The 18131-nt window shown below is 43.5% G+C and overlaps 1 protein-coding gene and 1 long non-coding RNA gene across 3 annotated transcripts in view; one reads left to right on the top strand and one right to left on the bottom strand.

The window, feature by feature from the left end:
* Window positions 1-5347: 5347 nt before the first annotated feature.
* LOC109903904 (uncharacterized) lies at window positions 5348-15378 on the bottom strand. Its single transcript, XR_002257090.2, has 3 exons — window positions 15254-15378; window positions 6109-6249; window positions 5348-5931 (listed from the first exon to the last, which is right to left on the bottom strand). It is a non-coding gene; the product is annotated as an uncharacterized LOC109903904 (long non-coding RNA).
* LOC109903903 (protein ELYS) overlaps window positions 14616-18131 on the top strand; it is a 25476-nt gene continuing 21960 nt past the window's right edge. Inside the window, exons 1-2 of one of the 2 annotated variants that reach the window (XM_020500914.2) lie at window positions 14616-14884; window positions 17989-18118. In XM_020500914.2, the coding sequence (XP_020356503.1) occupies window positions 17998-18118 (121 nt within the window). In that variant the 5' untranslated portion in view covers window positions 14616-14884; window positions 17989-17997. Of the gene's footprint in view, window positions 14885-15483; window positions 15606-17988; window positions 18119-18131 lie in introns of those variants that run through there. The other variant, XM_031788323.1, reaches the window with a different exon arrangement.

Raw genomic sequence — 18131 nt, 5'->3', positions numbered from 1 at the left:
AGGAACGTCTTGCTCTGATACTCTGTTTACAACCCAATCTGAACCTACACGCAGTCACAGGGATTACTGGGACGTTACTCCAGGACTCTGCCATCGCATTGTTTTGGTTGCAAAATCAACAATTCCCTGCATATTATGTGAGGGCTTACAAATGTGACCAATCGCCAAACTATTTCTGCATAAAATAGTCACATCACAATATTATCGCATAGAACTGACCCATTACCACAGTACAAAAAGAGGGCTCGCAATTTCAACCAATCACCGCACATTTACTGTATAATATGGTTCAATCAAGCGACACGTCAACACAGTTTTTCCCCTTGTCAGCGCATTTTTGCAACAAATTGGACAAAACAATTGCACATTGCTATGCAAAATGTCATAATTGTCGCTGCAAAATCTAGCATATTTATCCGCAAATATGAAAAAAATCCATGTGAAATCCTGGAGAGATTTACGGGAGTATGAAAATGTATACACTCACTACTGTAAGTCGCTCTGGATAACAGTGTCTGCTAAATGACTCAAATGTAAAAGTACAATGGAGCTAAACCTGTTTTATGTAGAAAATGCATGAAAGTATTACAGCTATACACTCACATGAGCCATACATTAAATCTATCACAACTTATTCTCACGCTATCACAATAGTAATTTCTTTACTAATTAGGTAAGGTTAAGTGACCTCTTCTCTTGGAATAGAAATCCACAGGTGGAGTACACGCTCCACCATCCCATTTCCACAATGGTGCCACAATGCGGATGATGGAAGGTGGTTGTGGATGATTGTTTTCATTCTTCACAGGGATCTCCTCCCTCTCTGCAGGGACACTAGCCTTTAGGATGATCCCCTCCCTGTGCGCAGGGACCGTGGCCTTTGGGAAGATTCCCTTCCTCTGCGCAGTGACACTGGCCATCAGGTGGATCAACTCCCTCTGTGCAGGGATGCTGGCTGCTGAGAGAATCCCATCCCTCTGTGCTGGGACACTGGCTGTGAGGAGGATGTCCTCTCTCTCTTCAGGAATGAGGCCTGATGCTCGGAAGAACTCCTCCCTCTGCGCAGTGATGCTAGCTGCTGGGAGAATCTCCTCCCTCTGTGCAGGGGCACTGGCTGTTTGGAGGATACCCTCCCTCTGTGACAGGATGAGGCCTGATGCTCGGAGCATCTCCTCCCTCTGCACAGCAACTTCGGCTGCTGTGATGATCTGCAGGTATAAATAGAGCATAAATTAATTCCCTAAAAAATCAACCACTTGGAATCTATAACATCATTGACACATACACTGAGTGGATTAAACATTAAGAACACCTTCTCTTTCAGTGACATAGACAAATCAGGTGAAAGCTATAATCCCTTATTGATGTGAATTGTTAAATCTTCTTCTCAGTGTAGATGAAGGGGAGGAGACAGGTTAAAGAATGATTTTTAGACAATTGAGACATGGATTGTGTATGTGTGTCATTCAGAGGGTGAATGGGCAAGACCAAAGATTTAAGTCCCTTTGAACAGAGTATGGTAGTATGTGCCAGGCGCACCGGTTTGGGTCAAGAACTGCTATGCTGTTGGGTTTTTCACGCTCAACAGTTTTCCCTGAGTATCAACAATGGTCCACCACCAAAGGGGGGAAACTCAATAGGAAGGTGTTCTTAATGTTTTGTTCACTCAGTGTAGATCATTCCCTAGCATATACTTCCATTTGTATGTGTATTGATACTGCAAATACACAAATTATATTCATGTTATCTACAATATATTATAATACCGTAAGCCTCCCTGCTGCAGGGGCATTTCCTCCTACAATTTTGAGCTGATTTTCTTCACTTTAGCAATATTTTGTATCTTTGTTCATTTTAATTGTAATTGTGTTTGGAACGGCACTGTTACTACAGGAGATGATGCTATCATAAAGCATTTGATGTAAGTATGAAGGACAATTACCCATAATGCTCACTGACTGAACATTCAAAATTACCATGGCAATTATTGACGCATTCACATGCTTTCGGAAACTTGGAACCTCAGAGTTAAAATGAATGTACGTTATTAGCGTAGAGCTTCCTACTGGTTGATTCTGATACTTCACAGGTGGGAAACCTGAAATCCTCATTCCATAACGAGTTAGCGAGTCAGAGAGTCAGAAATGTCGGAATTTTCGAGTTCCGACTTGAAGGGCCTTCTATGATGTAGGGCAGGTCAGTAACCAAATTATTTTACTGTCCCCAGTCGCACACAGACTTTTATGGTCACACAAGTTGCCACCGGTGAATTCAAAATGAGTAGCCTAACAATTATTTACGTGGCCCCAGGTACATTTGCAACCAAATTATTTTTGTGTGAGAAATCAATAATAGTTGCACGCATAGGGTAACAGTGAGCAATTGACAGTGAGCAATGAGCAAGATAACCATAGATGGGAAGTTGACAATAGATTATTATTAGTGTAAATAAATTGTATTTCTATGGTTGCAGTCCTCAAAGATTGAATTGCATTGAATTGAATTAATCAGATCCAATGATTTACCGCCCGTAGGGTGGGGTACCGCTAGTCATCATTACTATAATCACCATCTCAATCATTACCACCATACCATCATAGACTTATTCTTCTGTATCTGAGACTCATCTGACACTACCTTAGATATGGCAGTCTGCAACTCAATACACTGCCCCTGCATGGTGTTCAGCGTCCCCTGCATGTGGTTAATCGACTGCTTAACATCGTTCAGCAGGATCTGAATCTCAAGCCTGCAGGAAATCAGATGGTTCAACATACTGAGATGACGAGAGGCTTCAGACCATGCCCAGTGGACCATCTTTAGGATTCTTTCCCACTTAACACCAATCTTATTAGGAATGTAACTTTGTGCAGAAGATGTTACTATAGTGTATTTAGAAGAAAAAAAGTGTACTTTGTCAGGTGCCAAAAGGATGACGGGATGTCTCCCTGCTCCAGTGAGCTCTGCTGGCAGGTCTTGCTCACTGTTTGGAGGAACGGGAGCCAAATTAGAGGAAAAATATCTATGGTTGTTCAGCAATGAAACATTCATGGCATAATGGGGTTTGTTCTTCCCTGTGAAAAGAATAACAACAGCTGGGGTTTACTTTACTTTGTAATACAATCTTTAAACCCATCAGAAGTGTAGTGCTTACCTCCATGAAAATGTTGGTCCCTGTTATTCTGGGCGGCATTGTCCCAATGTTGACCACTAGTTCCAACTTGAAACGATCAAGTCAACATTTTGTTAGACATTTCAGAGATAGCATTAACAATTGTACATGAGACAGTGCTTCCAGATATTGAGGTATCTTCCTTCTGAGGTATGTAAAAAAAAATTGGGTGTGTGAGTACTCACATGAAAGGTATCCATGATTCTTGATTAAGTCAATCATGTATGTGATTACCATCCTATGGGTCAGGAGCTGGAATTATTGCTACACAGCTTTCAGGCGACTTTATGTCTTGGGCCTGGATGAATCATTGAAATACAAGTAATAATGTGAATTTGTGATGCATAATTGCCATTGTAATTTGGAATATTCCATCAAAGTTATTTTTTTGACAGTCAAAACAACTAACTCTTACGGTTAATCACTTGACTTGAGTAATTTGAGTTAACGGAAATAGCTACTTTATATTCTGACCTAGACACTGACTTGTGCAATGCCTAATGCATCATCTATGCATGTTATTGGCTCATCATAGTATATAGCCGAGGGTCTCATAGTCCAAAAACAGCATTGGCCATTGGACTGCTCAGTCAAAACAACAAATTTACGATGAATCACTTGACTGGAGTAACTTGAGTTCGGGAAACGAAAACATTGAAAGTAGGCTATAGCTTGACTCATATCCTTACCTTGGACAAGCGTATCTAAAAGGCCTATCCAGTCGTGGGTGAAGATACCTTTAGGCAGATAAAAGTGCGGTACGGTTTGAGACACGCTCGGTATTGTGAATCTGTCACACTGATATAAAAGCACGTTTTCATTTATGATTTACCCTGTAGAATGACTTGCAAGCCAGTCAGAATCGAGTTTTAAACAATACCGTGGGTTCCATGGAACGTCACAAACATATTAGGCCACTTTGCGTCACAGATGAGTTTAATAGCTATATTGGCTATATGTACAGTAAATGCACATCGTATTGAATTGAGATTACATCTACTGCACCACTGAAACTATTTAGCCTAATCCTATGAGGATCATATGTCAAATGTCAGAATCATGGCACATGAAAACACAATGAAATTGACTGCAGATTATAAAATTCACTGTGACACAATATCCATGTAATTTCAATTAAATTACGTTGAACCAACGTGGAATAAACATTGAATTGATTTATGTGCCCATTGGGAAGTGATCAAATCGAAATGATTGAATACATACAGTATTACAAAGAAAGAGATACAAAAATATCTTCGAAAAGCTCGAAAAAGTCTAATTTCCATGGGCCACCCAAAAGAAGAATGTATGTACGCATTACTGTAAATCGTTTTGGATGAAAGCGTCTGCTTTCAAATCTCTGATTTTCACACATATTTACAATCTCGCGATGTTTATTTCTGGCGCTTTCACGTTGCGGGATTTCGTGAAGTAATTGATGCGCAGGAGAGCTCCATGAAATCAGCGACATTAACGGTTCCAAATCGAGCAAAAAGCTTCAAATTAAAAGTCCATCGTCCACAACTTGTGGTATATTTTCTGTTTCAAGATGCGTTCTGTTAAGTTTCTCTGATCTCTGAAAAGTAATTTAGGTTTTCAATATTCTTTATTAAATAATATCTGGAATAATAGTTTAATTTCCATTCCACTAGATGGCACTATCCCCTATGCTACTCCCTGTCAGGGGTCTGAGGATTCTGAAACAAAATAGTTTAGGTTCTTGAAACGCATCGTTGCGTTGGTAGATGTGCTGTACATTGTTATACACACTTATTACACTGCTATAGACTTTTATTATCAATGTCACTCCCTGTTATAAACACATATTACAGTATAAATGATGATCCTGTGTAGAGCATGCCGATCCCACCACAAGGGTTGTGGGTTCGATTCCCGGGGAAACCCATACGTAAAATGTACGTGCAAATGACTGTAAGTCACTTTGGATGAAAGCATCTGCTAAATGGCATATATTATGATGACATTGTTTAAACAACAGACCTACAATGTGAAAGTCTATTGCTTTTTCAAATGAATATTTGTGTTGGAACTTGACATCAGTTGGAAAGGCAGCACATGTATCTGTTGAATTACTACCTGATTCAAAAGTAGTGGACAGAAATGTGGGTATACTATAATACAAGTAAAAAATAAAACAATGACAAGCACATCTTGTTCTTTTTGAATTGAGGTTTTATTAAGTCAGGGTAGCTTGGTGATCGTGGCTACGTGTAACAGCATTGAGATCCCCTCTGGAAACAGAACTGAATTGAGTATAACTAAACCAATACACCCTCAACTATACAGACACACAGCAATGTAGTGCTGCTGACCTGGGTTCCAGACCCACTAGGGGAGTCACCCTGCAGACCCACTAAGGGGCGGCACGTAGCCTCAACTTTCAATCATTGGGCCAGTTACCGAAAGGTTGCTGACAAAGTGGGAAAATAAGGCACTTGTGGGTGTCTCAGAGGGAGTTGGGATATGCAACAACAAAAAACAATTGTGTGTAAGTTAAAATGCTCCATCATTCTTGTCAATGCAGGTTCGTAGTGTTGTAATACTGTTGTAATACTGTAGCTACTATTTGACTGGAGTTGGGTCTTGATAGGAGAGACTGAGTAAGGAGTAGTAAATCCCCTGCCAACCAGGGCCTCTCAACCCTCCTGCTCTAAGTCCTCTGTGAACTTCCTGACCTTGAACAAGACCTCCATGTTGACTGTGGGTTGCGTGGTGGATAGTGAGCACAGCATATCAGACTGGAGGGCAGAGGGACACACACAGAAGACAAACAAAATCATGAGCATGGTTCAGAAATTACACAAATGTGAGAGTCAGTTTGCAATGCCTGGATGTGTATGATGAAACAGCATGTTCCAGTATGTTTGTGAGCAGTGAATGTGAGTATGTCGGTGCTGTGAATGTGTGTTTCTCACCATGCAGATGATGGGCTCCAGCAGCTTGTCGCTAGGCACATCCATCCAGGTCAATTCAATGGCCGCCGGGTCACCTGGCGAGCACGGGGTCAGAAGGTCATCCACCATCAACTGACTGGTGGCACAGGATGTGCCTCGCACCTAGAGTACCATCACAAACAACAAAATATCTTAAATCTCTCTTAATCTTAAATATCTCCTAAATTGTAGAGAAAGAGATACACCTTTAGTGTGCTGTACAAGAGTGGACTTCAATAGAGTTACCATACAGTATTAGTAGAAACGTTTTAAATAAATCACAAATGACTGAAATTACAGTATAGACAGAGAGATAGTCCTATGTGTTCATCTTATTATATTTCTACAATGCCAGTGTGTATTATTTGCAACGAAACTGAACCTGATTGCAAATAATTAACTCTGAGACGTTAGTAGGGATCTGAGCATGGTACTTTCAAGTTAGGCCTACCTTTCCACCCCAGACCGAGTAGGCCTAGTGACGCAGAAAAATGTAAGCTTCAACTGCTGGCTAATCTTCTTCCTTGGCTTAACCCAACGAGAGGTCACAATTGTTTCCCTAAAAGCTGTCTGGGTTTAAATGTATTTTATTGTACAGAATGTGAATAGTTTAATCAATTGATAGTGACAGAATTAGATTATTTCCAAATGAAACAACAATATCCCCATATGCATCAGAGTCACGTCTTTCCCAGTTATTACATCTTGTTTCTAGCATTAAGTATCGCGGACCAAAGCGTTGTTATAGATAACTGTATATAATCACATCCGTTTATTTTTCCTCAAAATATTAAACTAACAGTGTACTTTTTGCCCTTTTCTTTAAGAAAAGGTAGGCCTATGGCATACCCTTTCATACAAACTAACTTCAAGTCTTAACAGACACAGAGGTGGGCTATTTAAAGAATGCATGGCGGTTGGAGGAATTGACTAACATATCTATGGATATAGCAGCCTATAGCCTAATTTCATCAGTCAAACCGGTAGGCCTACCTCTTATTTCTTAAATAGGAAGAAATAGGCTCCAACACATATCCCTAATAAAAATGAAGACGTTTAAAATGAATGATGTTTACTCAATTTTGCATACTTTCAGCACCATGAGCTGTCCATTTCCGATTGTTTGTGCCGTGGCTGCTGATTCAAGTTTCAGCACCACAATGTAAGTTACTCGAATCTGTCTTCTTGTGAGGTCAATAACTCTGATAAACCTTTTTTGATATCCTCAGAGGACCGTTATTAGCATGTTTTAACCACTCCTTCATTATTACTGAAACAGGATTCAAAGTGGTAAATATAAAGATCCAGTCCATAAAAAAATTGGAGGCCCCTTACACTTCAGTGTTGTGATGCAAAAATGCTATCAAAATGTATAGCGCATAGAATTAAAAAGGTATTGTTGGACATTATTCATTCTAATCAGACAGGTTTTTTACATGGACAATATATTGGGGATAATATAAAGCAAGTATTGCAAACAATAGAACAATATGACCAATCTGGGAAACGACTGGAGTTTATATATTAATGCCTGGAACATTTCAATTTTGGACAATCTCTTATAAAATGGGTTAAAATCATGTATAGTAACCCTAGGTGTAAAATAGTTGTAAGGATGTACGCTGAGAGTCGGGAAGCAAGTTCAGGGAATGAATACATTTAATTAATAAATAAATGAACAAAACAAGGAACACAAACAGCGCACTGACATGAAACAGCAATGGGGGTAGAAACCAGAGGGAGAGACATATAAAGGGCAGGTAATCAAAGAGGTGATGGAGTCCAGGTGAGTGTCATAATGCGTGTAACGCTGGTGACAGGTGTGCGCCATAATGAACAGCCTGGTGACCTAGAGGCCGGAGAGGGAGCACATGTGACAATAGTAAATAATGGCTACTTCTCAGAAAACAAGGTTGTCCACTATCAGCATATATATTTATTATGGCCATTGAAATGTTAGCGGTTAAAATCAGATCCAACAATAATATCAAGGGATTAGAAATCTAGGGCTTAAAAATAAAGGTGTCATTGTACGCTGATGATTCATGTTTTCTTTTAAATTCACAACTTGGATCCCTCCACAGCCTCATAGAGGATATAAATATTTTTTTCTTAGCTCTCTGGATTACAACCAAATTATGATAATTGTACCATATTACTTATTGGATCACAAAAAATACAACTTTTACATTACATTGTAGTTTACCAATAAAATGGTCTGATCCGAGATGTGGACATACTCTGTATACATCTCCCAAAAGAAACAAATGATCTCAATACATTTGAATAGAAATTGAACAAAAATAGATAAGATCTTGCGACCATGGAAAGGTAAATACAGCACCTGTCTATTTGTGGAAAAATCACCCTGATTAACTCTTTAGTCATATCCCAGTTTACCTATTCGCTTATGCTCTTGCCAACACCTAGCAAACCGTTTTTGTAATGTATTAATGTCATTCAATGTCATATTATGATCACGATGTTGCACTTATTGCCATGATATAATTCCTCCACAAAGACGTAAGACGTGCAAACTGTTTAGCCTACCGGCCGTTGTGTCACTATTATTAGCTAGGCTACCTAGCTAGCCATGCTGGGTGTCGTGTGTGTGTGTCAGTATGTGTTTTAGCTAATGTTTTTGACTGACCATTTAGCAGCGTTTGTGGCAAGGGCCTTACTCTTTTTTATTCTCTCCCTCTCTGCTCCAACTTTCCTTTTCCGACCGTCCAATTTCACCGTTCAACTTGTCTAAAACGTTATCGGTAGAGAAGCAGGTAGACGGTTGCTATGTGTGTCGCAGAGAGACTTGATGTCATTTTTGGCGCGGGGACACTGCAGCCGAGAGCGTGAGTCGCACCTGAAGAGTGGATTCTCCATCAACTTAATCATGCATGCTATATTATCGCTGGTCAAGTTGACTATTCACGGCAGGCCAAAACGACCCTCAGGCCACCGGGAAATGACCCGGTGCTCCCGACGGCCAGTCCACCACTGCCAGTGTCTGTGTTCTTTTGCCCATCTTAATCTTTTATTTTTTTGGGCCAGTCTGACATATGGCTTTTTCTTTGCAACTCTGCCTAGAAGGCCAGCATCCCGGAGTCGCCTCTTCACTGTTGACGTTCAGACTGGTGTTTTGGGGGTACTATTTAATGAAGCTGTCAGTTGAGGACTTGTGAGGCGTCTGTTTCTCAAACTAGACACTCTAATGTACTTGTCCTCTTGCTCAGTTGTGCACCGGGGCCTCCTACTCCTCTTTCTATTCTGGTTAGAGACAGTTTGCGCATTTCTGTGAAGGGAGTAGTACACAGCGTTGTACGAGATCTTCAGTGTCTTGGCAATTTCCTCACATGGAATAGCCTTCATTTCTCAGAACAAGAAAAGATCCTTGCTTCTGGACATTTTGAGCCTGTAATCGAACCCACAAATGTCTAAAGGCCAGTTTTATTGCTTCTTTAATCAGTACAGTTTTCAGCTGTGCTAACATAATTGCAAAAGTGTTTCCTAATGAACAATTAGCCTTTTAAAATGAGCCGGCTGAAAACCCAGAACACACTGGAAGGGTGTCAGCCCAGGGGAGGAGTGACATAATGAATTCTGAGTGTACTTCGCTCATGAAAGGAATTGGGCCCACTCGCCATGCCAGTCCTGGCAGTGACTCCTCAGGAACCTCCCCAGCTCCTGGTTCATCCTCTCCACCTGCCCGTAAGACTGAGGCCTATACCCGGAAGTGAGACTGACTGCAACCATGAGCTTCTCCATAAAGGCTCTCCATACCTATGATATGAATTGGGGGCTACGGTCGAAGACGATGTCCTCCATAAGGCCATAATGCCCGGAAGACCTGCTGGAATAGTGCCTCAGCGACCTGTAGAGCAGTAGGGAACCAGAGAGAGGGATGAAACGACAGGATTTAGAAAATCTATCCACAACCACCAAAATGGTGGTGAAACCATCAGAGGGGAATTCAGTGACAAAATCAATGGATAGATAAGACCAGGGACGCTGAGGCACCGGAAGGAGTTCCCCTGCTGGAGCATGCCGGGGGATTTGGTCTGAGCACATACGGGACAGGAGTTGATGTAGCGACTCACGTCCTGCGCCAAAGTAGGCCACCAATACTTCTCGGAGATGGATTGGGTCAACTGTGTGCACCCAGGTCAGCAGCCAATCCCTTATCCCTGTGGGAATGTAGATGCGCTCAGGAGGACAGGTAGTGGGTGTGGGCTCCCTCACCAGAGCCTGGCGGATGTCCACATCTACGTCCCAGACCACAGGGGCTACGTCTCGAGAGGAAGGGATTGTGGTTGCATTCTGGACAGGATCCTCTCCCAAATTGTAGAGACGGGACAGGGCACCGGCTATGGTATTCTGTTTTTAAACTAAATTATTTTACCTTTATTTAACCAGGCAAGTCAGTTAAGAACAAATTCTTATTTTCAATGATGGCCTAGGAACAGTGGGTTAACTGTGTTGTTCAGGGGCAGAACGACAGATTTGTACCTTGTCAGCTCGGGGATTTGATCTTGCAACCTTTACGGTTACTAGTCCAACGCTCTAACCACTAGGCTACGCTGCAAGTCAAATCCTGTAAAGAACATGGCTCACCTTGCTCGGAGTGGATTCAACCTTCCAATGGTCGGCGAGGATGACGAATGGGTCCTTGGCGCCCTCCTGCCAGTGTTTCCACTCATCTAATGCCAACTTCACTGCCGGGAGCTCTCGATCACGACGTCGTAATTTCTCTCTGCAGGGGATAGTTTCTTAGGGTAATCCACACACAGATACAATTTCTGTGGATTACCTTTTCGTTGAGACAGAACTGCCCCCACTCCCACCTCTGACGAGTCCTCCTCCACCACAAAGGTTATCATGGGATCTGGGTGTTTGAGCAATGGGGGTAGGGGAAACGTCCCTTTAGTAGGCAGAAGGCCTCGTCAGCTGCTGGACTCCACTCCAACCTTCGGGGACCCCCCTTTAAGGAGAGAGGAGTGGCGATGGAGAGGAAGTTCTTGATGAAACGGCGGTAGAATTTGGCAAACCCCAAAAAACGTTGTAACCCCTTTATGGTGGTTGGGACTGGCCATGACTTGACTGCATCTACCTTCTTGACGTCCATCTTCACTCCTTGCGGGCTGATTTGCTAGCAAAGGAAGGAGAAAGACCCTTGATGAAACTGACACTTCTCAGCCTTGACAAACAGGTGGTTTGCCAGGAGGCGTTCCAGGACTACTCAGACGTAGGCGATGTGATCCTCCACGGCGGCCGAGTAGACCAGGATGTCGTCGATATACACGACCATATACATTTTCATCCTCGACCATGAGATGGTGGGGTTGTAGCGTTAAAGCTGCACATTTTAGAGTGGCTTTTTATTGTCCTCAGTACAAGGTGCACCTGTGTAACGATCGCTGAATACAACAGGTGTAGACCTTGAAATGCTTACTTACAAGCCCTTAACCAACAATCCCTAAAGAAGTTAAGAAAAAATAAGTGTTAAGTAAAAAATTGATAAGTAAAAAATGTCAAATAAAAGTAACAAATAATTAAGCAGCAGCAGTAAAATAACAATAGCGAGGCTATATACTGGGGGTACCGGTACAGAGTCAATGTGGAGGCTATATACTGGGGGTACCAGTACAGAGTCAATGTGGAGGCCATATACTGGGGGTACCAGTACAGAGTCAATGTGGAGGCTATATACTGGGGGTACCGGTACAGAGTCAATGTGGAGGCTATATACTGGGGGTACCGGTACAGAGTCAATGTGGAGGCTATATACTGGGGGTACCGGTACAGAGTCAATGTGGAGGCTATATACTGGGGGTACCGGTACAGAGTCAATGTGGAGGCTATATACAGGGGGTACCGGTACAGAGTCAATGTGGAGGCTATATACTGGGGGTACCGGTACAGAGTCAATGTGGAGGCTATATACTGGGGGTACCGGTACAGAGTCAATGTGGAGGCTATATACAGGGGGTACCGGTACAGAGTCAATGTGGAGGCTATATACAGGGGGTACCGGTACAGAGTCAATGTGGAGGCTATATACTGGGGGTACCGGTACAGAGTCAATGTGGAGGCTATATACTGGGGGTACCAGTACAGAGTCAATGTGGAGGCTATATACTGGGGGTACCGGTACAGAGTCAATGTGGAGGCTATATACAGGGGGTACCGGTACAGAGTCAATGTGGAGGCTATATACAGGGGGTACCGGTACAGAGTCAATGTGGAGGCTATATACTGGGGGTACCGGTACAGAGTCAATGTGGAGGCTATATACTGGGGGTACCGGTACAGAGTCAATGTGGAGGCTATATACTGGGGGTACCGGTACAGAGTCAATGTGGAGGCTATATACTGGGGGTACCGGTACAGAGTCAATGTGGAGGCTATATACAGGGGGTACCGGTACAGAGTCAATGTGGAGGCTATATACTGGGGGTACCGGTACAGAGTCAATGTGGAGGCTATATACTGGGGGTACCAGTACAGAGTCAATGTGGAGGCTATATACTGGGGGTACCGGTACAGAGTCAATGTGGAGGCTATATACAGGGGGTACCGGTACAGAGTCAATGTGGAGGCTATATACAGGGGGTACCGGTACAGAGTCAATGTGGAGGCTATATACTGGGGGTACCGGTACAGAGTCAATGTGGAGGCTATATACTGGGGGTACCGGTACAGAGTCAATGTGGAGGCTATATACTGGGGGTACCGGTACAGAGTCAATGTGGAGGCTATATACTGGGGGTACCGGTACAGAGTCAATGTGGAGGCTATATACTGGGGGTACCGGTACAGAGTCAATGTGGAGGCCATATACTGGGGGTACCGGTACAGAGTCAATGTGGAGGCTATATACTGGGGGTACCGGTACAGAGTCAATGTGGAGGCTATATACTGGGGGTACCGGTACAGAGTCAATGTGGAGGCTATATACTGGGGGTACCGGTACAGAGTCAATGTGGAGGCTATATACTGGGGGTACCGGTACAGAGTCAATGTGGAGGCTATATACAGGGGGTACCGGTACAGAGTCAATGTGGAGGCTATATACAGGGGGTACCGGTACAGAGTCAATGTGGAGGCTATATACTGGGGGTACCAGTACAGAGTCAATGTGGAGGCTATATACTGGGGGTACCGGTACAGAGTCAATGTGGAGGCTATATACAGGGGGTACCAGTACAGAGTCAATGTGGAGGCTATATACTGGGGGTACCGGTACAGAGTCAATGTGGAGGCTATATACTGGGGGTACCAGTACAGAGTCAATGTGGAGGCTATATACTGGGGGTACCGGTACAGAGTCAATGTGGAGGCTATATACTGGGGGTACCGGTACAGAGTCAATGTGGAGGCTATATACTGGGGGTACCAGTACAGAGTCAATGTGGAGGCTATATACTGGGGGTACCGGTACAGAGTCAATGTGGAGGCTATATACTGGGGGTACCAGTACAGAGTCAATGTGGAGGCTATATACTGGGGGTACCAGTACAGAGTCAATGTGCAGGGGCACTGGTTTGTCGAGGTAATATGTACATGTAGGTAGAGATAGAGATAATAAACAGAGAGTAGCAGCAGCGTAAAAGAGGGGTTTGGGTAGCCCTTTCATTTGCTGTTCAGGAGTCTTATGGCTTGGGGGTAGAAGCTGTTAAGAAGCCTTTTGGACCTAGACTTGGCGCTCCGGTACCACTTGCCATGAGTCTATGACTAGAGTGTCTGGAGTCTTTGACAATTTTTAGGGCCTTGCTCTGACACCGCCTGCTATAGAGGTCCTGGATGGCCGGAAGCTTGGCCCCAGTGATGTTCTGGGCCGTACGCACTATCCTCTGTAGTGCCTTGCAGTCAAAGGCTGGGTAGTTGCCATACCAGTGATGCTCTCGATGGTGCAGCTGTAGAACCTTTTGAGGATCTGAGGACCCATGACAATTTTTTTCAGTCTCCTGAGAGGGAATAGGCTTTGTCATGCCCTCTTCACAACTGTTTAATCTGCTTCTTGGCATACCACACCTGTCAGATGAATGGATTATCTTGGCAAAGGAGAAATGATCACTTACAGGGATGTAAACAAATTTGTGAGCAAACTTTGAGAGAAATAAGCTTTTTGTATGTATGGAACATTTCTGAGGTCTTATTTCAGCTCATGAAACATGGGACCAGCGTTTATTATTTAAATACTGTTCTGTTACCAGTTAAAAACTACTAATACTTCCAGCAACAGCGTTAGTATTGTGTTGTTGTTGCTGTTTTGTACAACAAAAAAACTCATTATCATTATAGTATGCAAAATGAAACAGTAAATCGATATTTTTTAATTGATTTCTATAATATCTTGTTTATATTTTCAATAAATGTATGTTTAGTAATTTAAAACAGTTTTTTGTGGTTTTAAATCACAAAAACGTCCTGTTAACAGGGACTTTCCTTTTGAAAAAAATATCAGGCGTGATCACGTGACCTTAATGTCGCTAGTTTCACAATGCTGCGCAGTAGCTCGCTTTACATGGAAATGGCGCCCGCGTTGAACTCTAGCAAGAAGACTGTTCTGTAGCTAGCTAGTCTAGATCAGAAGACTTGTTAAAGACACGGTCCTTCATACTATAATATTTGTGGGTTATAGACATTTGTCTTCAAAAACAAAAGGGATTCGGAAGAAAATCGTATTATTATGACAGAGCCGAAGAAGAGTCGCAACCGAAAAGACATTACCGCATTTTAGTACGTCGACAACATCAGACAGGTAACGTTAACGTCTTGCTAGTTGTACAGTTACCGGTAGGTAGCCAACTAGAACAGGTTTTGTATTCTAGCTACGCTGCCAGTTGGTAGAATGGGCGGATTAGCTGTCAAGCACAAGTGAGCAGTACATTTAGTTAAATCGGCTTGTACCTAAAAGTTAGCTAGCTATTTTAGTTAGGTAGCAAACGTTGTGGTTAGTTAGGCAGCTAATGTTAGCATAATGCTACCTCATGCGAGGTTTTGATTCACCCGCCTCACAATCATAACGTCAACGTAAGACATATGGAAAGTGTCATCAGTGACCTAGTTCGTGTGGTGTGCAAGTTAGATAATCCCCCACCTCACATTTTCCACCAAACAAACAATTTACCTGAACAACACTGTTTTACTTTAGACGTGCTGCAACTAACGTGATGTCTGTGCTTTGGTAGTCTCGCGTTGCCATACCTCCAAAAATATGTCGTTGTCACGCCTCCGTTTTAGGGAACGCCTCGATCGAACCGATTATTGGATTTCAGTACAGCAGAAGTACATTAATTCCCAATTTAACGCTGCGTTTGCCTTTAAGTATTGTGTTTCAAGCCTCGACCACAGCGATAGTGTTCTTGCGCAAAATGTGACGCAGCATCATCTGGATAAATCTACCCAAATCGGAAACCGTGGAGAGATGGTAGTATTCGCGCAAAACTGAAAGTCGAACCACCGGATTTAACCATGGCAAGGTGACTGGGAATATGGTTGAATACAAACAGTGTAGTTCAACGGCTCAAACACAAGACGTATAACATTTTATTGGTCACATACACATGGTTAGCAGATGTTAATGCGAGTATAGCGAAATGCTTGTGCTTCTAGTTCCGACCATACAGTAATATCTAACAAGTAATCTAACAATTTCACAACAACTACCTTTTACACACAAGGGTAAAGGAATGAATAAGAATATGTACATATGAATATATGTATGAGCGATGGCTGAACGGCATAGGCAAGATGCAGTAGATGTTATAGAGTACAGTATATACATATGAGATGAGTAATGTAGGGTATGTAAACATTATGTAAATTGGCATTGTTTAAAGTGACTAGTGATACATTAATGACATCCAATTTTTAATTATTAAAGTGGCTAGAGATTTGAGTCAGTATGTTGGCAGCAGCCACTCAATGTTAGTGATGGCTGTTTAACAGTGATGGCCTTGAGATAGAAGCTGTTTTTCAGTCTCTCGGTCCCAGCTTTGATGCACCTGTACTGACCTCGCCTTCTGGATGATAGTGGGGTGAACAGGCAGTGGCTCGGGTGGTTGTTGTCCTTGATGATCTTTTTGACCTTTCTGTGACATCGGGTGGTTTAGGTGTCCTGGAGGGCAGGTAGTTTGCCCCTGGTGATGCGTGGTGCAGACCTCACTACCCTCTGGAGAGCCTTACGGTTGTGGGCGGAGCAGTTGCCGTACCAGGCGGTGATGCAGCCCGACAGGATGCTCTCGATTGTGCATCTTTAAAAGTTTGTGAGTGATTTTGGTGACAAGCCAAATTTCTTTGGCCTCCTGAGGTTGAAGAGGCGCTATTGCGCCTTCACCACGCTGTCTGTGTGGGTTGACCATTTCAGTTTGTCCGTGATGTGTACGCCGAGGAACTTCAAACTTTCCACCTTCTCCACTACTGTCCCGTCGATGTGGATAGGGGGGTGCTCCCTCTGCTGTTTCCTGTAGTCCACGATCATCTCCTTTGTTTTGTTGACGTTCATTGTGAGGTTATTTTCCTGACACCACACTCCGAGGGCCCTCACCTCCTCCCTGTAGGCTGTCTCATCGTTGTTGGTAATCAAGCCTACCACTGTAGTGTCGTCTGCAAACTTGATGATTGAGTTGGAGCCGTGCATTGCCATGCAGTCATGGGTGAACAGGGAGTACAGGTGAGGACTGAGAATGCACACTTGTGGGACCCCAGTGTTGAGGATCAGCGAGGTGGAGATGTTGTTTCCTACTCTCACCTCTTGGGGGCGTCCCGTCAGAGTCCAGGATCCAGTTGCACAGGGTGGGGTCGAGACCCAGGGAGCCATATGTATTCTTCTTGTCCAGATGGGTTAGGGCAGTGTGATTGCGTCGTCTGTGGACCTATTGATGCGGTAAGCAAATTGGAGTGGGTCTAGGGTGTCAGGTAGGGTGGAGGTGATATGGTCCTTGACTAGTCTCTCAAAGCGCTTCATGATGACGGAAGTGAGTGCTAACGGGGCGACAGTCGTTTAGCTCAGTTACCTTAGCTTTCTTGGGAACAGGAACAATGGTGGCCCTCTTGAAGCATGTGGGAACAGAAAACAGCTGTTTTCTGCCAAATGTGTTGCGCTACTGTATTTTCTGTCAAGGATGGCTATAGTTGCACGTTCCTGATCACTCTATTAAAGCAACAAAAAAACCTTGACTTTCAATGTAAAACGCGACCCCTGTCAACACACAGCTGGACTCACCTGCTCCCGCTTTCTCCTGTTGTGGTATTGACAAACACGTGGCTGGCTCGACTGTTCTGGAAACTACGTAAGCTTCATTATGTTAACTAATGTGACTGGTGAAATGAAGAACGCAATCTGCTTCATCTCCTAACATTAAGTAAAGGTATTTACTTAAAAAGTAGCTACAAATATTAAAATGTAGGTATGATACTGGATGTCAAAGGGCTACTATATTCACACCTGTCAACATGTTACTCAGCACCAAGACAAGGACACATGCACAGACACCCATGCTGGCTGCTGCTGTTACCCCAGCAGGCCCAGAGCCCAAACCTTTGACAACTGGGAACCATAACTCTGCTGAAAGACCTCTCTTGTCCCCCCCCCCCCCCCCCCAATAGCCCCAAAGATAAAACCTGGTGTAGGCTTACAGAGAGACAGTTTTCACTCTCTTATTGTCTGATTTGAATTGAGTTGCTAAACCTTAGAGCGTGGTGCTACTGTAGAAAGCAACGAGAACCCTGTAGGTTTTGACGCCCATATGTGCCACATCCACAAAGTTTGGACGATACGAAGTAGTCTCTAAAGAATTGCAAAAGTAATGCAATGTTTCATGTTCTGTATGTGTACGTAACACTGTCATGTTTTGTGTGCAGTGAGTGAACATGCGTGACCTGGCTGCCCAGGTCACCAGCAGCCTGCTGTGTTTCCCGAAGGTGACTGTCGACGCTCTGGGGGAGGATGAGATCACCCTGGACTCTGTGCTGCGTGGGAAGTTCACCGTCGGTAAGTCGACGTG

This window comes from Oncorhynchus kisutch, linkage group LG14 (assembly GCF_002021735.2).
Source record: "Oncorhynchus kisutch isolate 150728-3 linkage group LG14, Okis_V2, whole genome shotgun sequence".
NCBI classification, from domain to species: domain Eukaryota; kingdom Metazoa; phylum Chordata; class Actinopteri; order Salmoniformes; family Salmonidae; genus Oncorhynchus; species Oncorhynchus kisutch.
The sequence above is the reverse complement of the archived record's forward strand: the minus strand, read 5'-3'. Positions and strand labels throughout refer to the sequence as shown.